This window comes from Lates calcarifer, unplaced genomic scaffold (assembly GCF_001640805.2).
Source record: "Lates calcarifer isolate ASB-BC8 unplaced genomic scaffold, TLL_Latcal_v3 _unitig_4777_quiver_1712, whole genome shotgun sequence".
Taxonomy (NCBI): Eukaryota; Metazoa; Chordata; class Actinopteri; family Centropomidae; genus Lates; species Lates calcarifer.
Window position 1 is genome coordinate 1 of NW_026117098.1, and position 22,071 is coordinate 22,071.

A 22,071-nucleotide genomic window follows, 5' to 3' on the forward strand; every position below is an offset into this window, starting at 1 on the left:
TTGTGTTAAATGTGGGCTTTTACTTTCGCTACAGCCTCTGTTAAAAGCTGAGTCATGGTTGATTTGGTTCAAAGCAGTGAGAGAGAATGTGCAGGAAACATTAACACACTGAGAGATTTTGTGTGCACCACAGAGCAGAAATACTCATTCAGAATCACCTCTGGCAAAAATGATAATGCTTTCATCTCATGTCAGAATCAGAATCAGATTTTATTGCCAAGTAAGTTTGCATATACAAGGGATTTGTCTTGGTATATCAGTGCTAAAGAACAGTGATAGTAAATAAAGACAGATATAGAGAAGTAAGGCTAAAGTAGAGGTACGTGTGTGTGTGTGTGTGTGTGTGTGTGTGTGTGTATGTATGAGTACTGCAACTACAATGAAAGATATTCTGCTGAGGTTAACTGAAAATTGCTGACCTGATTTTTCTGCAAGTGTATAGCTGAATGGCCCTGTCTGTCATATTGGCCTGGCTCTATCTGTCTATCTGTGGCAGTCACTAGGGTGCATGACTCTACATAAGTTTTGCAGGTATCACACATAAGATCTGCGGCAGTTAATTAAATGAATTTTAATCCTAACTCCTCTAATTGATCAAATTAAAGCTGAGATTTTGAAGCAGCCACAGAAACAGAACTTCTCATCAAATCATCAGCAGCTTAGGAAGTACACCCTTAGCTGTTGATTTCAATGTGGTGCCTTATAAATAAAATAAATGTTCAAAATTTATTGGAAGGGTTTAGTCAAATGATTGTAGCGGCAGTTTGTGAGGCAGGTTCTCCCAACAGCGCAGTGAATCCCACAGTTTTGCAGAAATGTTCACAGTTATTTGGACTTTCAAAGGGTTTCGTAACTCACTTCTGTGAAGTTTGGGAAGTTTGCAGAAACCAATAAATCCTGACTGATTTTCCCTTAGTGCATCATCTGCATCCCAAACCAGAAGACCTGATCACATCCAGTTTGTGACCAGGTTTTCTCCTGCCCTGCAAAATTAAATGAGGTGTCTCACTGAGACTGAAGTAAATGAGTTTTTCCAATGGCCCGTTAGCAAGCTCGTTAGCATAGCTCAGTTGTTAATGGGACCATAAATTCAAATGGTTTATTCAAAAGAGATGTATTTGCGCCATCCGACTCGTGGCTCAAAAATATTTGCAAACCATTTGGCGGAGCAGTTTTTACTCCAGCAGGAGTTTACATAAATGTGTAATTATGCAATGCAGCTACAACAACTTCCTCCATTTTAGACTCTCTCCCTCTAATGTTCAGTACAACAAATTTCCATGTCAAAATTCATGCCAAAGTTGAGCAAACTTTCACCAAGATCTTCATACTGTTAAAATGCTTAGTACTTTTCAGTACCTCATAAATAAGCCTACAGGAAGAAGAGACCAGCAGTAGTGTTGTTGCTTTGAACAAAGTTTTGACTGTTTCCTTAAAGTCATTAATAGTGAAAGTATTTGATTTTATGTCTCAGACAATGAGGTATTTAGGAGAACTGATAGAAACATTTTGACTGTAGTGTATTCTGGCCAGAAGGCAGCAGGTTCTCCTTCCATGCAGATTAAGCAGCTTTGTAAAATGTGTCTGACATTTATAAGTCATGTTAATACCAACAAGTGACTATTATTCTGCGCTTAATACTATAGTGTTTGGCAGGCGTTGCACATGGCATTCATTCGTTCAATCATATCCTGAGGGCATAACAACAGAAGGAAGGCTGGAAGGTTGTTGGGTGTGTATTTGGGTGGGTCTGTTGGGGAAGGGGAGAGGAGAGTGAGGTTGTCATGAGAATTACTGTCCATCCATCCATTATCTGACATGGGGAGAGAGGTGGAGTACATCCTGGACAGATCATCTATTGCATTCTATCTATGAGATTTACTAAATTATTTCTTATCACAGCTCCTCTGGCTATACTGATGGTGAGCTGAACACCAACATGAAGACGGCGAGATGAGAGGTTGTGATGAAATGAGGCTCAGAATTGGTGGTGCTGGAAGAGGAAGATGATGAAAAAGAACCTGAGAATGAAATCAGATGTAGGACTGGGGGGAAAAAAAAGAAGAGGATGAAGAATGATGGAGTTAGGAGAGGGCAGCAAAGCAGGAGAGAGAGGGAGAGAAGAAGGGCTTTGGTATATGCACCACAACTAAAGCTAGATCTTTCACTTGTCAGGATCAAGATCAAAAATCCTCTTAACAGTTGTCCCTTGGTGCATATATTAGGGATTACTTATCTTGATTCAAGTTTGCCCTCTATCTGTTTTATCATAATAGGCTTTTAAAGCATGAGTAAAATACTGGCTGCTCTACCTAGCTCTTTTTACCCACATCATTTAAATAGATTTGGTTGTTTTGGGGAAAAAAACTATTCTTATGTTCATCTGTAGCTCTAGTTTAATCAGCTACAGGTTAGGTTACAGCAGCAAAGACATGAGTGATGTGACATGAGTCTAACTTGTGACTTGGGAAACTCAGTGTGAGATGAAAGACCAGTCAAACCTGCATAATGAACAACATCGGGAAGATTAGTGTTGCAATCATGTGCGAAACACAGGTGCAATGGGTACTGGACCATTACGGTACAACAAAGTGAAAATATCCAGAGGTTGGTTGTGTGTGTCATTTGTTGATCAAGCTGCCACTACAGGGGTTTGCCTGATAAAATGACAACTAACATTCAGAAACAAACCAATCCCTTGGGCATGTTGTGGTGATTGTTGATGTTTCACCTCTCATCCGTTAACCTCCATTCACACCTTGAGACATGTGACCCTAACGACTCACATGATGTCAGGTGGGGGCAATGACCCACCAACGAGTCACACCTGGGCTCATGTGACCCTAACGACTCACAGAAGGACAGGGTGGGTTAACGACTCTCAGAAGCACCTCCTAGAAGTTAAAAACCAGGGACTCCTCAACCAGTTTTCAGAAGTGAGGAAGCTGCTCCAGCCAGAAATAACCTCTATCCTCTCTTTTTTTCTCTCTGGGTAGATTTTTGCTCAGTTTTACAATAAAGTTGGTTGACTTTTAAATTATGTTTATCTTTTCCTGACATGCAACCTCTCATAATACCACAGATGATAATGTAATGTTGCTGAAAAAAGCCAGTTGATGGCTGAGTATACAAAGTGTGTGACAGACTACTTGTGCACAGGTGCACAGAATAATGGAAATTCTAGCCTGTTACTGTAATTCAGTATAATCACAATTGGATTATACCGACTAGTAGTAGTTCTTCTAGGTCTGATGATTACAAGTTGGTAGAATTAAGCAGAAACTGAATATGCGTGTGAACACTTTGTCATGTGATACATACAATCTAAACTCAATTGCCACAGTAGAGCACACATGCTCACTGTGTGTGATAATAATGTGATAATGACTGTGTTACCTTCTGCCTGTAAAAACACAGCGACATTTCCTGGTTTTGTGTATTGTGTGTGGGTGTTTCATTGTAGGCTCTGCCCTTTGCAGATATCTTGCAGAACCACAATGAAATTGTGAACATACAACAAACACACCACCGCCACACCTGTCAACATGCTGATGTTGTGACACACGACCTTGTGGCCTTCTCTCACACTGTCAGTATTTTCACATTGTCATTTGATACATTGTTATACAATTACCACTCATTGCATCTATCTTCAGTTGCTACTGATACTCACATATAATACATAAAAGCAACAACATTTTACTGTAAAAAAAAACAAGGTACTTTAAACAGTCAATTTCTGATAATTGCTATTGTCAGAATATTGGGTTCCAAACAGGGATTATTCCAGATGTGTATCCAAGAAGGGTGGTCAACTGGATTGGTTTTAGATATTTGAAGACATGTCAGCTTTCATCAAGTGGTTTCCTCACTTCTGACTGACTGTTTGAGAATCCCAGGTATTCAACCTCTATGGGGTCATTATCAAGGCCATTGATGTAACTTGGTTTATTAGTGCTCCTGGCTGTTGTTATAACAGTGTATGAATGGTTGTTAAATTAATAACACAGTCCAAGAAAGCCAAGTTGTTATTCCTGATGTCCTCTCGTGTGAACTTGATGTTACTGTTCATTTGGTCTGTGAAGGCTTGCTCCTCCTGGGTTTTGATTTTGCATGCTGTTCACATATCTTAACTAGTGTATTATTAAGGATGTTGTCATGTGGCAGTTGTTGCCTCATAATCTCTAAAGAATTCCTCCAGAGTTTGGATACATGTAAACAATGTCTTCATTGTAGTTATCAGAACTCTGCATCACCAAAGAATGTGCCAACAAGTGCCCAGGTCAGAGAGAAGGAGCACACACAGCTGAAGGAAAAGTTCATGGATACCCAGACTGGACCTTTGTGAAAACAGCAACAAGATCCAGGAAGGACACCAACACTGGTGGTGAAGAAAAGAAGAATACGCTGTCTGGTGCAATGACTGTCCAACATAACAGCTCCCAAGACATTTGTAAGAAAGTGTCCTAAGACTATTATTTAACTTCTGACGTACCATTTGACTTGTGAATGATCCTGGGGACTTTGTGAAGCCTCAAAACATGTAAGCACCTCTATCAGCATCTCTCCCAGAGGTCAGTGGCATCCTCTGAGGCTTAGAAGTGCTGGAGATGCCAATGACCTTCAACCATCTGTTTTCATCCAACCATCTGATTTCATTACTAGCTTCATGAAGAGAGGAGAAAAGGGTTCAGCTAAGACAGAGACTTCAACATTTTATGTCAGAAAACGTTAACTAGGAATCAGAATTTTCCAGGGAAAACCAAGCCAGTGTCTTTACTCCAGATTTGTGGTGGGTTTCACAGCAGGGCTGTAGTGTTTTTACCAAAGTTAGGCAGCTTATTTGTGAAACAGATGTAGAAAAGAACAAAAACAAAGACAGACAATGCCAGTAAAGAAGTATTCACACAATTTAACAGCACACTTTCTAATAACTAATGATCTCATTCAAATGCAGGACAAAATCCTGGAGGATTTATAATGTGAATGCTTTATACAACTTAAGGTCAAGTCAAAGAGACATGAGGGAAACAAGATACTTACAGAGAAAGGAGAGTGAGAAGGGGAATTACACTGGAGGATGAAAACACTAGAGATAATGTGACAGGATATTTTGTAGAAACTTAGAGAACTGAGGGGTAATAAAATACCTTTACCTTAGTGAAGACATTTGACCCTTATAAGGATGTGGTGTGAGGTGATGTGGTGTATGTGCCAGTATTTACACCTGACAAGTCTTTTGATGCCCCACGCTGTGGATGTGCTCAGAGAAATGGTGTAGGAGGAGAAGGAGGAGGAGGAGGTGAGGGACTCAGCATTCCTGTCTCTATGGAGAGCCTGTGGGAGCTAACATGATTAAACCAGCCAGCACCAGTCCAACATAGGCTCAGACGACTCACACAGCCCTGCCAGGATCTCAGGCATGGTTCTCCAAACCCACTGATGGAATTTAAATATCCTTTACTCTACATCCACTGAAAACAAGAAGAGAGAGAAGATAGAAAAGGAAGAGAAAATCATATCCGGAACTCCACTGCTCTTACAAGTCAAGTCAAATTTTATTTATATAGCGCCAATTCACAACAGAAGTTCAAGTACTCTACATATCTCATTATTAGTATATTTTACTGCTTGCATTTGTCTTTGTTCTCTCCTGTTTGTATATTATGATGCACACATATTTGTGTGCTGAAAAGTGAAAGTATAAAATGTCATATCCTCATTAATATTGCATAATCACACAGTTTTGTGATATTTTAAATAAAGCTTAGAGACAAAGATACAAATGGAGCCATCCAAATGCCATAAACTTCATTTCCATTCCTCTTCACTGGCAGTGTCTCAAATAAATATGACACACTAACAGCATGTGAGTGTTTTGTGTGTGTTTTCTTTGCTGATAGTTTTTATTTGTTCATGTATAGTGGATTTGTTTCAGTCCATTACTCTGACCTTGAGTACCTTTCTGTGATGCTTTATGGTTTGCAGATGGTGCAACAGCTCAGTTATGACAGATAAAGTCATCATTTATTATTGTTTCTTTAACACGTTTAATGTGTAAATATGACTCCCATCAGCCCGATGGGATTTCCGTCCATGTGGACTGTATTTGTGCCAAAGATGCATGTTGTATATTTTCTTAACAGTGCACTCCAGTATTACAGTATTATCACATTAAGTGTGGGGAGTCACACGAGACAAATCCACAGAGTGCAAAATATCCTGACTGTGATTCCTTAGTATGTATCAAGCCACAAGAATGCTGGCTACCATGCAGATTTCCCACAATGCAATTCAATAGCAACAATCAACAATCAATCAACGTAAGTTTTGATTTTTGAAGTCTCAGGCTCAAAGTGAGGTTATCAGGGTTATTTTTCCAAACTTTGAGAAGCTCCCCTCAAGTAAACTGACCTGACTGAAACATGTGTAAAATCAATGGTAATGAATGGGAAAATTCATAGAGAAGTGTAAAAATCAGGATATTAGTTTTTTGGGCCATTAGCTTATACATTTTAGTTATTAAATTGGCATTGTATATGTTTCATACATATTAGTTCATATGCATTTCTTTAACTATATCCTCATTCTAATGTAGTTGCTATTGTTAAAGCCTGACTCTTAGACTGCAATAACAATGGGAGATTCATGGTTATAGTAAATAAGTAATTTATTTAAAACAAACTCAAAAAAGTAGATGGAATTAATCTGTAAAGTCTGCAATGCTGGGAGAGGCTGAGTGAAAATGTGCTGCATGGATGTTGTGGTGTAAAAACAAAGAAAAAGAAACAAAAACCCCAAAGCAGAGCTGTGTGGTGAGATCTACCCCAGGACTGGCTGCTGCTCTGGCTTAAAGGCACACTGGGCCCAGGTGTGTCCTGTCCCATTGATTAGCCTCCTAACTTGGTGTGGAGCCCTGGAGACAGAAAACACAGCAACAGCAGAGTGAACCAAGCAGAGGGGCAGTCACACTACGCTAATAAAAATATTGGCATTGAATGTAAACTACTTCATTTATTTTGTGTTTCAGCACATCCCTTCATAGAGAACAGGTATTGTCATTAAACATGTTAATGCGGGTTGTGCATGGATGCAGAATGCACTGCACAGAAATGTGATCAGATCAGTCAGACCTCATGTGGATGTACACTGGGCTTAGATAGTACAAGTGCTTGCAAAGATTCTCTATGCTGATTACCTGATGATCCACCAGCCCCTTCAACCTAATTGGCATATTGAAATTCAGTCACAATGTAGAATGTGGGCATAATCAAGATCAGAATATGTACTAATACCAAATCTAAATCCAAGGGGCCGTGATCCGATCTGTTTGTTTCTGTGGTCTGATGAATGATTTTAACTCGTCTTAAATTCTGTCTATTAACTGAAGACAAATTCATGGTCACTGCATTTGTGTAAATTTCATCATGTGTCCATTTCCCTGTGTGAACATCTACGCACAGTCCAAAATCTGTAACTGCACAGACTGTAGGCACTACAAGCACACAGACTGCACTCATTGTGCACCCTTGTTTCATGTACTGAATGTATGCTCCAAATTCCCCCATGTTTTGATCAGCTCTGTTTATGAGGTTTCGGAAATACTGGCCAAACAAGATGTTTCAAATACATGTGAAGATGGTGTGACCCATGGTGTTAAACACGTTGCAAACATGACACAGGTGTGCCTATACTGCAGGCAGCAACAGAGGTGAAAACACACCATGAAAACACAATCTATTAGAGGTAGCACAGTGTATTGGACACAGACCATGGACCACCAGGAGCCTTTCCTGATACAATGTGTAAGAAAAACAATACTAGGGTCTGAGAGACGCTTTTGTTGAATCATGGCTGCTGGATGTAAAAGGACTCTAGTTAAATGGTTTGTGTGAATCATGAAGGATGCCAGCTTTTGTTCTGTTGCATTTTGGGAACTTCTTGCAAGTTTCCTGTAAGCACAACATCTTTATTTAGGATCCTGTTCGACTAGGTCTGACTGTAAATGGCAGCAGGAATGTGCATCACATGTGATCACATGTACACCACACACATGGGTGTAAAACAGGTTTATGCAACATGCACGTAGACATACATGTTGTGCACACAAATGTATGCACGGGTGAAAATAAAGTTTATAAATGAGTAGCAGGGCTACCAACACTGGTGGAAAACCAAGTCTATTGTCCCTGGCCTTGGGACAAAAGAGGGGTCCAAAAGGAATAATAATCTGTTGGAATAATTTGTCCAAAATACATATCTGTGCAAAGTTTCTATCATATTTGTGAGTCACATAAAAGCCTAGTTTCCTTTGACGTACGGTTCAAAAACTGTGTTACTTTCCCTCCAGGGGCCAACTATTCAACAATATATGAACTGCTGAGGAATATGCTGCACCTGCAGCAACCTCCCTCCCCCTCATATACACTTCTGAAATAGTTAAGGTAAGTTGTTTAAGTTACTGAATCAGCTGATGATATCAAAGTGGAGTATCAGAAAGATTTGCACTGGTATTATTTAGTTTGAGTGGCTGAACTTGGATTTCTTTTTTCACATACACCGACAATATAAAACATATATATACATACATACATGTGTACATACATGGGACAAGACAAAGACAACGCTTTTTGTATTTTGTGGTTTTAAATTCATAAATAAGAAAAGAATGAAAAGATCCCTACACACTTACACCCACCCCCTTTCCTCCCTCTCCTCCCCTCCCTTGTCACTCAATCCTCCACCACCCAAACCACCCACCCGCTGCTAGATGTAAAAGAACACTGATTAAATAGTTTGCACGAATCATTTAACATCCCAACTTTTATCTTATTGCATTTTGGGAACTTGAATTAATACTTTCCTGTAGGTTTCCTTTAAGTGCAACATCTTTATTTAGGATCCTGTCTGACTGCTATGGCAGCAGGAATGTGCATCATATGAGAAAGTGATGTATCAGAGAGATTTGCACTGGTATCATTTAGTTTAGAACTTGGATTAACTTGGAAAGCTGTGATGCTATGACCCTGCGACAAAGAATGTGGACCCAGGTTATTGGTGTTAACATGCAGATCTGTTTGGTGTATTATTTGTATATGGGTCTGCAAAATGCCCACCTATTGAGTCATTCATGCTTTAATACTGTTGATGCTTTGCGCACACTAGTGTTGGGTTATGCAGGCTATATGGCATATTTGTCCTGGGGGTCTCCTCTCTCTGCTCCCCCCTGAGGAGAAAAAACTCAGGAAGAGTGAGGAGGGGGCCATGACAATTACATAGACTGTATTGTTGTGTTCAATGTACACCAAACCTTATCCTAACTCATGCCTTTGTCTCACATGGCCTGTCATGTGCTAGTACTAAAAGTCTTCAAATGGTTCAGAATCCAGTCCAGAAGATTTGACCATATTAAACCAATTTTATTGTTCCTTCATTGGCTCCCCATCCATGTCAGATCAGACTTTATGGTTCTTCCAATGACTTACAAAACTGTAAACAGACTTTCCTCCTCATTCCTATCTGATCTATTTCAGCTTTATATTCTCAGGACACAGGGCTCCCGTCTGTCCCCAGAGCTAAAAAGAAGTCAGCAGGCCGCAGGACCTTTTCCTAGTGGGCCTGCTGACATTAAGATTGACTAAATAATAAATAAATTCACACCCACCTGGTTCAATCCCAGTGTCCACATTCATAGTCTCACAGAATGTCAAGTCATCAAGTGCATGAGCGCTCTCTGGCAGACTTTGCCTGAGGGAATTACCCACAGTTTAGAGCACTCTGATGTTAAACACAGGGTTACCAGGGAAAGTCTTGGTGTGTAAAAAATTTAAAAAAACAAAAACAAACAAACAAAAAAAAAACAAGCATGGAAGGAGCAACCAATCCTAATGTCACAAGAAAAAGAAGTTTACTTGTAAGAATAAACACATGGCTCACTGGTTATTCATGAAATGTGTTATATTACACACCTAGTTTATTTATCAACCATTTCTTTTAATTTTTGCTCAATGATGCTGTTTTGACAACACTTATGTTCATGTGTTTTTGATTTTGGAAAGGCTAATAGATAAAAAAAAAACTATTCTCCAAAAACCATGCAAACCACTGTGTCATGCGTAAAGAGACTGGTCCCTCGATCTTATCAAAGTACCTTGCGTCATCAGTTCATGACTCTCCTTTTACTGTAACATGCGTGCACGCACACACACACACACACACACAGACACACACAGACATGCTACACACAGGTGTTCCACAGCACATGCAAACAAAAGAGGCTTGTCCTGTGTGAACACCCACACAATACCAGTAAGCTACACATGGAGTCAAGTAAGGTCAAAGAGGTGTTCCATGATGTAAAGCCATATTATTAATTATGACTTATAAAAAGTAATGCCAGAGATACTCTCTGTTTGAGAAAAGGCAGTGTTGGAACAGTGTGTTCCTTTAAACACATCATCACCATCATCATCATCATCATTATCATCATCAGTGGACCAGTGAGCAACAAAGACAGGGAATGCTTATGCTGTATTTAAAATATTTCACCATGTTACTCACTGCCCAGCATCCATGTTGAATAAAATTCATAAACAGTCTGATAATCTCCCAGAAAATGAATTAGTTATGTTATTGGTGTAGAGATAATCAGTGTGATGGTTTACATTTCTCATCACAGCAGGGCTGTCCTACAGTCACCACCCACTTTTTATTTTTATTTATCCTTTTTTTTTTTTTTTTTTGAATGCCAGCGCAGTGCCAGCTGGGTGAATATTTGAAGTTCACAGATTAAACAAAAAATTTCCTCCCAGCTTCTCAGAACAGCCTGCAGAACCTGTTTTGGCTGGAATCAAATGCTGATCTACAGGTATATAAGGAACACAAGTCAGATGGGACATACGAAAGCAGCTCCACAGAGATAAATTCAGAAATCCATCCAGAGGTGCACTGCAGGACACAGACTCACAAACACAGAGACAACATGAAAGCTGTTGCAGCCTTCTTGCTGGTGCTGTGTTACCTGGCTGGCAGTCATGGTAAGTCACTGTCAGATTCTTTTTTTATGACACAATTCATTGTTGAAGCCGTTAAAGATGGAATGAATAAAACGATTGGTTCCACTCACATACATGATGGTTTTGTCTTCACAGCATGGAACTGCAAAGTTGGTCCACGGCTGTATAACATCAAACAGATTGATGCTGGACAGGGACAAGTGGTTGCAACAGACAAGTACAACCGGGCCTATTACCTGATTAGAACCTACTGGTACAGTATGAGTTCAGGCTACATCAAGCATGCCTCAGTGGGACCTGCAGGAATTTGGGGAACTGACACCAAAAACAAGGTCTACAAATACATAGGTGGCAACTTCACACTTGTCAATGGTAAGTATTGTTATTATTTGACCATGAACAAATGTAGTCTGTATGAGCTTACCTTGTCATCATCACTTCTTTTGTTAAGTTTTCTGTGTAATGTAATAGTGTTAGTGAGTGTTAGTGAGGTACAGTGCTGCTGCTTGGTCTGATCCACTTGATACATCATGAGCTGTGTTGCACTTGTCTTCAGGTCTGTCTATGGAGCAGGTGGATGCTGGAGGTGATGGTCAGGTTGTTGGAGTTACACCCAGCACTTATCGCGCCTACTGTTTGAGAGACAGTTACTCTCTGGCTTACAAAGGAACTGGTAGCGTGAGCTGGAATTACCACTCAAGGATTCTGAAGTACTACACCTGCGGCCCAAAGTACGGATGCTGGGGAGTCGACTCGAGTTCGCGGGTCTACCACACACCGGTTGGGCACTTAAGTATTAATGAAATTTCATGAAGTCATTAAACCTGTTCAGTCATGGGTCAGGACAACATCACCATATATGTCTGTTTCTTATGACAGAGAGTCACCCCGAGCAGCTGCAGCTATAGTAGCTGGAGATATGTGTCAGGACTGTCCATGAAAATGATTGAAGTGGCAAGTGATGGAAGTGTGTTTGGAGTGGCTACAAATGGCCGGGTGTACCAAAGGTAAGACAGTATTCCTTACAGTCTGGGAATAACACTCAAAATCTATTTACTGTCTATACAACATTCTAGTATGTATAATAGAAACAATGAGAATAACAACAGCAGCAACAACAGTCTTTAAGGCTGTTATATCTTGCATGCATGTGCACTAAATGTAAAGCACATAATAAAATTAAAGTGGTGTAGTTGCTGTACATCAGTGTCTTTTAAAAATGTTACATTTTGACCTACACTTATGACACCTTCTGTAAAGTGCACAAACAGCAGAATACAATTTCAAATCATTCCTCATCAATTACTCCAACTTTACAGCTTGTACCTGGGATATAAAGCGTGGATTTACAAAGTGTTGCTTCTAATTACAGCACTTGGCAAATGTCTGTTCATTAAATACATGTGTGTAAACACGATTATAAGCCAAACATAATTTTTTGTAAAAGAAGCTTCTGCTGGTGGAAGCAGAACTGTTAAGATGATGGTTTTATACATTTCTCTGGCTTCTCTCCACAGAACTGGCATCTACAGCTCTCGCACATATGGCCTGTCTTGGTCCTCTGTCTCCATGTGCATGCCCATCAGCCACGTGACCTACGACCTGGGCAATCTCTGGGCAGTGACCACCTCTGGTTTGCTTCTGCAGTGCTCACAATAATATTGTCAGTGTGGCAGATGTTTAGTGTGCACCACTCTCTGTTTGTCATGGAAGATGTCTTGGCTTTCGTCTCTATAAAGTTCAATGCTTTCTTTACACTATTCAGTGCACACAATTAAAAGATGATTTGCATTAGATTTTTTTCTTCAATGTAAAAGCTCTTTTTAAATAATTGATCTCCTCTTTATTAGACTAACATTAATTTGGGAAACATTAAAGGCTACGAGAAGTAACTGATTCTAAGATATGTTGTGATTCTCTCTTAAATGATTCAGCATCAATGCACAAAACTCAGATCAGAATTCAAAAGGATCTAAAAATGTATGCATATATACAGCAAATGGATATCTACTGTCTTGAACATAAAGACAACATTGTAAATTAAATTAGGCAAATAGTTTTTCTTTAAATAATCAAACTCACTGAACTGTGGAACAAATATGTGACAATAACAGCTGTGCTAAACTGGTCACTTTTTAGGAATCCTGGGGATGTGTAACTCGTACCTGTCAGTTGGCTTACTTTGTACTCTGTTAATAAATGATACTGGAATCAGTTTCATCTGACTTTTGTCATGCTTTAATATTTATTCTGTTGTGACTGTGGACAGAAGAACCCTAACTCTGCTGAATATATTGCATGATGGGGTTCAGTGTGTTTTAATGACAACTGAATGTTCAAATCAGGAAATATAATTAAGTTAAATCATACACACACACACACACACACACACATAATATGAGTATGAGGGTATATACATGTGCGAATCTATGTATGTATGTGCTTGAGTATGTACAGCAGTATTCATGCATGTGTGTCTAAGTATGTATGTATGTGTGTGGTTGAGTATGTATGTATCTGGAAGGTATCATTCTTTATCTGGAGGTCACTGCCACAAGGTGGAGAGAGGCTGCGACTCTCCTGGTGACACTGACAGATAGTGGCACTATAGCACCGCATTTCACCTGTTTTAAAATAATAAGGAACACATATACAGCCTTTACTAATTCTCCATGTTATAATGAAAGTGTGTTATGTTAAGTAATATACTTATATTTCTAAAATGTTTTTTTTTCCCCATTTTTGATAGACATGATAATGGAATCAGTTTCATCTGACTTTTGTCATGCTTTCATATTTATTCTGTTGTGACTGTGGTCTCAGAGTAAGACCGAGTGAAGCCTTGTTGGTTCTTCCACACATTAAAAATGGACAGATGAACTTTAACTCTGTTGAATACACTGAATTACGAGGTTCAGTGTGTTTTTAATATTATTGATAACTGAACATTCAAATCATGACATATAATTAAGTCACACACACACATGGTGTACTTTCATAATGTCTCTGTGTTTGTGAGTCTGTGCCCTGCAGTGCACCTCTGGATGGACCTCTGTGGCTCAGGAGGTAAAGCAGATACTGAAGATACTGAACCCCCGATTGCCCCCAATATAGCATTGGAGTGTGAATGTGTTTAAGTGTTAGAGGGCATGTTGTATATATAGAACAAATGCTGTATGAATGTGTGGTCGAATGGCTGAATGTGACCTGTAGTGTGAAGCGCTTCGAATGGTCGACTAAAAAAAACGCTCTACAAATGCAGCCCATTTACCATTTACTTCTGAATGTATCTCTGTGGAGCTGCTGTCCTACATTCCATCTGACTTGTGTTCCTTGTATACCTGTAGATCAGCATTTGATTCCAGCCAAAACAGGTTCTGCAGGCTGTTCTGAGAAGCTAGGAGGAAATGTTTTGTTTTATCAATATTCACCTGGTTGGCATTCTGCTAACAATAAAGAGAATGTTATGACTCTCCTGGTGACACTGACAGATAGTGGCACTATAGCACCGCATTTCACCTGTTTTAAAATAATAAGGAACACATATAGAGCCTTTACTAATTCTCCATGTTATAATGAAAGTGTGAAATTGTGTTATGTAAACATAACTGTGTCAACACAGATTTAAACACAATTGATCAAACATAAGATCAGTAACCTATAGGCCACTCAATGAATAAAAATGCAATTGTGAAACAACAACATGTTGTTTTCATAGTTTTATTTCTGAACTTTAAAAAAAACGTTTTCATGAGCTCAGCAGCAGAGATACGCTCTGTTTGAACAAAGGCAGTGTTGGAACAAACTGTGTTACTTCACCATCTGATGTATTTAAACTAAGGCAGTCATTGTCAGAACATGCTGATAAAAAGCAACTCCTCTCATCAAAACAGACAATGCATTTGTTATTATCTGATATTTTCATTATTCAAACTGCAATGAGGAAACACTTCTTCCAAAACATATCCTCAGCTTTACAGGTGCAGGTAGGTGAGTTTTATAATGTTTGGACAGAGCCAGGCTGATTCCCCTGTCTTCCAGTCTTCATGCTAGACCAGGCTAAACAGCTTCATATTTGATGTACAGACTTGAGAGTCTGTTAACTCCTGCAAAACAGCAAATAAGCATATTTCCCAAAATGTCAGACTGTTCCTTTAAAGACACAACATCATCATCATCATCATCATCATCATCATCATCATCATCATCAGTGGACCAGTGAGCAACAAAGACAGGGAATGCTTATGCTGTATTTAAAATATTTCACCATGTTACTCACTGCCCAGCATCCATGTTGAATAAAATTCATAAACAGTCTGATAATCTCCCAGAAAATGAATTAGTTATGTTATTGGTGTAGAGATAATCAGTGTGATGGTTTACATTTCTCATCACAGCAGGGCTGTCCTACAGTCACCACCCTTTTTTTTGGAATGCCAGCGCAGTGCCAGCTGGGTGAATATTTGAAGTGCACAGATTAAACTAAAAAATTTCCTCCCAGCTTCTCAGAACAGCCTGCAGAACCTGTTTTGGCTGGAATCAAACACTGATGGTACTGATGGTACAAGTCAGATGGGACATACGAAAGCAGCTCCACAGAGATACATTCAGAAGTCTATCCAGAGGTGCACTGCAGGACACAGACTCACAAACACAGAGACAACATGAAAGCTGTTGCAGCCTTCTTGCTGGTGCTGTGTTACCTGGCTGGCAGTCATGGTAAGTCACTGTCAGATTCTTTTTTTATGACACAATTCATTGTTGAAGCTGTTAAAGATGGAATGAATAAAATGATTGGTTCCACTCACATACATGATGGTTTTGTCTTCACAGCATGGAACTGCAAAGTTGGTCCACGGCTGTATAACATCAAACAGATTGATGCTGGACAGGGACAAGTGGTTGCAACAAACAAGTACAACCGGGCCTATTACCTGATTAGAACCTACTGGTACAGTATGAGTTCAGACTACATCAAGCATGCCTCAGTGGGACCTGCAGGAATTTGGGGAACTGACACCAAAAACAAGGTCTACAAATACATAGGTGGCAACTTCACACTTGTCAATGGTAAGTATTGTTATTATTTGACCATGAACAAATGTAGTCTGTATGAGCTTACCTTGTCATCATCACTTCTTTTGTTAAGTTTTCTGTGTAATGTAATAGTGTTAGTGAGTGTTAGTGAGGTACAGTGCTGCTGCTTGGTCTGATCCACTTGATACATCATGAACTGTGTTGCACTTGTCTTCAGGTCTGTCTATGGAGCAGGTGGATGCTGGAGGTGATGGTCAGGTTGTTGGAGTTACACCCAGCACTTATCGCGCCTACTGTTTGAGAGACAGTTACTCTCTGGCCTACAAAGGAACTGGTAGCGTGAGCTGGAATTACCACTCAAGGATTCTGAAGTACTACGCCTGCGGCCCAAAGTACGGATGCTGAGGAGTCGACTCGAGTTCGCGGGTCTACCACACACCGGTTGGGCACTTAAGTATTAATGAAATTTCATGAAGTCATTAAACCTGTTCAGTCATGGGTCAGGACAACATCACCATATATGTCTGTTTCTTATGACAGAGAGTCACCCCGAGCAGCTGCAGCTATAGTAGCTGGAGATATGTGTCAGGACTGTCCATGAAAATGATTGAAGTGGCAAGTGATGGAAGTGTGTTTGGAGTGGCTACAAATGGCCGGGTGTACCAAAGGTAAGACAGTATTCCCTTACAGTCTGGGAATAACACTCAAAATCTATTTACTAAAAACATGTGTGTAAACAAAATTATAAGCCAAACCTAATTTTTTGTAAAAGAAGCTTCTGCTGGTGGAAGCAGAACTGTTAAGATGATGGTTTTATACATTTCTCTGGCTTCTCTCCACAGAACTGGCATCTACAGCTCTCGCACATATGGCCTGTCTTGGTCCTCTGTCTCCATGTGCATGCCCATCAGCCACGTGACCTACGACCTGGGCAATCTCTGGGCAGTGACCACCTCTGGTTTGCTTCTGCAGTGCTCACAATAATATTGTCAGTGTGGCAGATGTTTAGTGTGCACCACTCTCTGTTTGTCATGGAAGATGTCTTGGCTTTCGTCTCTATAAAGTTCAATGCTTTCTTTACACTATTCAGTGCACACAATTAAAAGATGATTTGCATTAGATTTTTTTCTTCAATGTAAAAGCTCTTTTTAAATAATTGATCTCCTCTTTATTAGACTAACATTAATTTGGGAAACATTAAAGGCTACGAGAAGTAACTGATTCTAAGATATGTTGTGATTCTCTCTTAAATGATTCAGCATCAATGCACAAAACTCAGATCAGAATTCAAAAGGATCTAAAAATGTATGCATATATACAGCAAATGGATATCTACTGTCTTGAACATAAAGACAACATTGTAAATTAAATTAGGCAAATAGTTTTTCTTTAAATAATCAAACTCACTGAACTGTGGAACAAATATGTGACAATAACAGCTGTGCTAAACTGGTCACTTTTTAGGAATCCTGGGGATGTGTAACTCGTACCTGTCAGTTGGCTTACTTTGTACTCTGTTAATAAATGATACTGGAATCAGTTTCATCTGACTTTTGTCATGCTTTAATATTTATTCTGTTGTGACTGTGGACAGAAGAACCCTAACTCTGCTGAATATATTGCATGATGGGGTTCAGTGTGTTTTAATGACAACTGAATGTTCAAATCAGGAAATATAATTAAGTTAAATCATACACACACACACACACACACACACACACACACACACATAATATGAGTATGAGGGTATATACATGTGCGAATCTATGTATGTATGTGCTTGAGTATGTACAGCAGTATTCATGCATGTGTGTCTAAGTATGTATGTATGTGTGTGGTTGAGTATGTATGTATCTGGAAGGTATCATTCTTTATCTGGAGGTCACTGCCACAAGGTGGAGAGAGGCTGCGACTCTCCTGGTGACACTGACAGATAGTGGCACTATAGCACCGCATTTCACCTGTTTTAAAATAACAAGGAACACATATACGAGCCTTTACTAATTCTCCATGTTATAATGAAAGTGTGTTATGTTAAGTAATATACTTATATTTCTAAAATGTTTTTTTTCCCCATTTTTGATAGACATGATAATGGAATCAGTTTCATCTGACTTTTGTCATGCTTTCATATTTATTCTGTTGTGACTGTGGTCTCAGAGTAAGACCGAGTGAAGCCTTGTTGGTTCTTCCACACATTAAAAATGGACAGATGAACTTTAACTCTGTTGAATACACTGAATTACGAGGTTCAGTGTGTTTTTAATATTATTGATAACTGAACATTCAAATCATGACATATAATTAAGTCACACACACACATGGTGTACTTTCATAATGTCTCTGTGTTTGTGAGTCTGTGCCCTGCAGTGCACCTCTGGATGGACCTCTGTGGCTCAGGAGGTAAAGCGGATACTGAAGATACTGAACCCCCGATTGCCCCCAATATAGCATTGGAGTGTGAATGTGTTTAAGTGTTAGAGGGCATGTTGTATATATAGAACAAATGCTGTATGAATGTGTGGTCGAATGGCTGAATGTGACCTGTAGTGTGAAGCGCTTCGAATGGTCGACTAAAAAAAACGCTCTACAAATGCAGCCCATTTACCATTTACTTCTGAATGTATCTCTGTGGAGCTGCTGTCCTACATTCCATCTGACTTGTGTTCCTTGTATACCTGTAGATCAGCATTTGATTCCAGCCAAAACAGGTTCTGCAGGCTGTTCTGAGAAGCTAGGAGGAAATGTTTTGTTTTATCAATATTCACCTGGTTGGCATTCTGCTAACAATAAAGAGAATGTTATGACTCTCCTGGTGACACTGACAGATAGTGGCACTATAGCACCGCATTTCACCTGTGTTAAAATAATAAGGAACACATATACAGCCTTTACTAATTCTCCATGTTATAATGAAAGTGTGAAATTGTGTTATGTAAACATAACTGTGTCAACACAGATTTAAACACAATTGATCAAACATAAGATCAGTAACCTATAGGCCACTCAATGAATAAAAATGCAATTGTGAAACAACAACATGTTGTTTTCATAGTTTTATTTCTGAACTTTAAAAAAAACGTTTTCATGAGCTCAGCAGCAGAGATACGCTCTGTTTGAACAAAGGCAGTGTTGGAACAAACTGTGTTACTTCACCATCTGATGTATTTAAACTAAGGCAGTCATTGTCAGAACATGCTGATAAAAAGCAACTCCTCTCATCAAAACAGACAATGCATTTGTTATTATCTGATATTTTCATTATTCAAACTGCAATGAGGAAACACTTCTTCCAAAACATATCCTCAGCTTTACAGGTGCAGGTAGGTGAGTTTTATAATGTTTGGACAGAGCCAGGCTGATTCCCCTGTCTTCCAGTCTTCATGCTAGACCAGGCTAAACAGCTTCATATTTAATGTACAGACTTGAGAGTCTGTTAACTCCTGCAAAACAGCAAATAAGCATATTTCCCAAAATGTCAGACTGTTCCTTTAAAGACACAACAACATCATCATCATCATCATCATCATCATCATCATCATCATCAGTGGACCAGTGAGCAACAAAGACAGGGAATGCTTATGCTGTATTTAAAATATTTCACCATGTTACTCACTGCCCAGCATCCATGTTGAATAAAATTCATAAACAGTCTGATAATCTCCCAGAAAATGAATTAGTTATGTTATTGGTGTAGAGATAATCAGTGTGATGGTTTACATTTCTCATCACAGCACAGCAGTCCTACAGTCACCACCCTTTTTTTTTGAATGCCAGCGCAGTGCCAGCTGGGTGACTATTTGAAGTTCACAGATTAAACTAAAAAATTTCCTCCCAGCTTCTCAGAACAGCCTGCAGAACCTGTTTTGGCTGGAATCAAACACTGATCGGTACTGATAGGACACAAGTCAGATGGAATGTAGAACAGCAGCTCCACAGAGATACATTCAGAAGTCCTATCCAGAGGTGCACTGCAGGACACAGACTCACAAACACTGAGACAACATGAAAGCTGTTGCAGCCTTCTTGCTGGTGCTGTGTTACCTGGCTGGCAGTCATGGTAAGTCACTGTCAGATTCTTTTTTTATGACACAATTCATTGTTGAAGCCGTTAAAGATGGAATGAATAAAATGTTTGGTTCCACTCACATACATGATGGTTTTGTCTTCACAGCATGGAACTGCAAAGTTGGTCCACGGCTGTATAACATCAAACAGATTGATGCTGGACAGGGACAAGTGGTTGCAACAAACAAGTACAACCGGGCCTATTACCTGATTAGAACCTACTGGTACAGTATGAGTTCAGACTACATCAAGCATGCCTCAGTGGGACCTGCAGGAATTTGGGGAACTGACACCAAAAACAAGGTCTACAAATACATAGGTGGCAACTTCACACTTGTCAATGGTAAGTATTGTTATTATTTGACCATGAACAAATGTAGTCTGTATGAGCTTACCTTGTCATCATCACTTCTTTTGTTAAGTTTTCTGTGTAATGTAATAGTGTTAGTGAGTGTTAGTGAGGTACAGTGCTGCTGCTTGGTCTGATCCACTTGATACAACATGAGCTGTGTTGCACTTGTCTTCAGGTCTGTCTATGGAGCAGGTGGATGCTGGAGGTGATGGTCAGGTTGTTGGAGTTACACCCAGCACTTATCGCGCCTACTGTTTGAGAGACAGTTACTCTCTGGCTTACAAAGGAACTGGTAGCGTGAGCTGGAATTACCACTCAAGGATTCTGAAGTACTACACCTGCGGCCCAAAGTACGGATGCTGGGGAGTCGACTCGAGTTCGCGAGTCTACCACACACCGGTTGGGCACTTAAGTATTAATGAAATTTCATGAAGTCATTAAACCTGTTCAGTCATGGGTCAGGACAACATCACCATATATGTCTGTTTCTTATGACAGAGAGTCACCCCGAGCAGCTGCAGCTATAGTAGCTGGAGATATGTGTCAGGACTGTCCATGAAAATGATTGAAGTGGCAAGTGATGGAAGTGTGTTTGGAGTGGCTACAAATGGCCGGGTGTACCAAAGGTAAGACAGTATTCCTTACAGTCTGGGAATAACACTCAAAATCTATTTACTAAAAACATGTGTGTAAACAAAATTATAAGCTAAACCTAATTTTTTGTAAAAGAAGCTTCTGCTGGTGGAAGCAGAACTGTTAAGATGATGGTTTTATACATTTCTCTGGCTTCTCTCCACAGAACTGGCATCTACAGCTCTCGCACATATGGCCTGTCTTGGTCCTATGTCTCCATGCAAAAGCCCATCAGCCACGTGACCTACGACCTGGGCAATCTCTGGGCAGTGACCACCTCTGGTTTGCTTCTGCAGTGCTCACAATAATATTGTCAGTGTGGCAGATGTTTAGTGTGCACCACTCTCTGTTTGTCATGGAAGATGTCTTGGCTTTCGTCTCTATAAAGTTCGATGCTTTCTTTACACTATTCAGTGCACACAATTAAAAGATGATTTGCATTAGATTTTTTTCTTCAATGTAATGTCTTTTTAAATAAAGAACATAAAGACAACATTGTAAATTACATTAGGCAAATAGTTTTTCTTTAAATAATCAAACTCACTGAACTGTGGAACAAATATGTGACAATAACAGCTGTGCTAAACTGGTCACTTTTAGGAATCCTGGGGATGTGTAACTCGTACCTGTCAGTTGGCTTACTTTGTACTCTGTTAATAAATGATACTGGAATCAGTTTCATCTGACTTTTGTCATGCTTTAATATTTATTCTGTTGTGACTGTGGACAGAAGAACCCTAACTCTGCTGAATATATTGCATGATGGGGTTCAGTGTGTTTTAATGACAACTGAATGTTCAAATCAGGAAATATAATTAAGTTAAATCATACACACACACACACACATAATATGAGTATGAGGGTATATACATGTGCGAATCTATGTATGTATGTGCTTGAGTATGTACAGCAGTATTCATGCATGTGTGTCTAAGTATGTATGTATGTGTGTGGTTGAGTATGTAT

At 39.5% G+C, this 22,071-nt stretch overlaps 3 protein-coding genes across 3 annotated transcripts; all 3 read left to right on the forward strand.

Moving 5' to 3' along the window:
* Positions 1–10,867: 10,867 nt before the first annotated feature.
* LOC108902216 (fish-egg lectin) lies at positions 10,868–13,230 on the forward strand. Its single transcript, XM_018703987.2, has 5 exons — positions 10,868–11,036; positions 11,151–11,387; positions 11,572–11,795; positions 11,895–12,022; positions 12,533–13,230. The coding sequence occupies exons 1-5, from the start codon at positions 10,982–10,984 to the stop codon at positions 12,672–12,674; spliced, it is 786 nt and encodes a 261-aa protein (XP_018559503.1). The 5' UTR covers positions 10,868–10,981; the 3' UTR covers positions 12,675–13,230.
* A 2,338-nt stretch (positions 13,231–15,568) lies between these two features.
* Positions 15,569–17,592, forward strand: LOC108902215 (fish-egg lectin). The gene is given in 5 exon segments (XM_018703986.2): positions 15,569–15,734; positions 15,849–16,085; positions 16,270–16,493; positions 16,593–16,720; positions 16,895–17,592. Coding segments are annotated over 5 exon segments (786 nt in total). The 5' UTR covers positions 15,569–15,679; the 3' UTR covers positions 17,037–17,592.
* Positions 17,593–19,973: 2,381 nt separating this feature from the next.
* On the forward strand, positions 19,974–21,797 carry LOC108902214 (fish-egg lectin-like). The gene is made up of 5 exons (XM_018703985.2): positions 19,974–20,112; positions 20,227–20,463; positions 20,648–20,871; positions 20,971–21,098; positions 21,272–21,797. The coding sequence occupies exons 1-5, from the start codon at positions 20,058–20,060 to the stop codon at positions 21,411–21,413; spliced, it is 786 nt and encodes a 261-aa protein (XP_018559501.1). The 5' UTR covers positions 19,974–20,057; the 3' UTR covers positions 21,414–21,797.
* Positions 21,798–22,071: the final 274 nt, after the last annotated feature.

What these genes read in the sequence shown, in the direction of transcription:
- LOC108902216 (XM_018703987.2), top strand. Translation starts at nt 10,982, where the DNA reads ATGAAAGCTGTTGCAGCCTTCTTGCTGGTGCTGTGTTACCTGGCTGGC. An exon ending in TTACCTGGCTGGCAGTCATG is followed by an intron (nt 11,037 to 11,150) that starts GTAAGTCACTGT and finishes TTGTCTTCACAG; the next exon opens with CATGGAACTGCAAAGTTGGT. An exon ending in CGCGGGTCTACCACACACCG is followed by an intron (nt 11,796 to 11,894) that starts GTTGGGCACTTA and finishes TTCTTATGACAG; the next exon opens with AGAGTCACCCCGAGCAGCTG.
- LOC108902214 (XM_018703985.2), top strand. Translation starts at nt 20,058, where the DNA reads ATGAAAGCTGTTGCAGCCTTCTTGCTGGTGCTGTGTTACCTGGCTGGC. An exon ending in CGCGAGTCTACCACACACCG is followed by an intron (nt 20,872 to 20,970) that starts GTTGGGCACTTA and finishes TTCTTATGACAG; the next exon opens with AGAGTCACCCCGAGCAGCTG. An exon ending in AATGGCCGGGTGTACCAAAG is followed by an intron (nt 21,099 to 21,271) that starts GTAAGACAGTAT and finishes TTCTCTCCACAG; the next exon opens with AACTGGCATCTACAGCTCTC.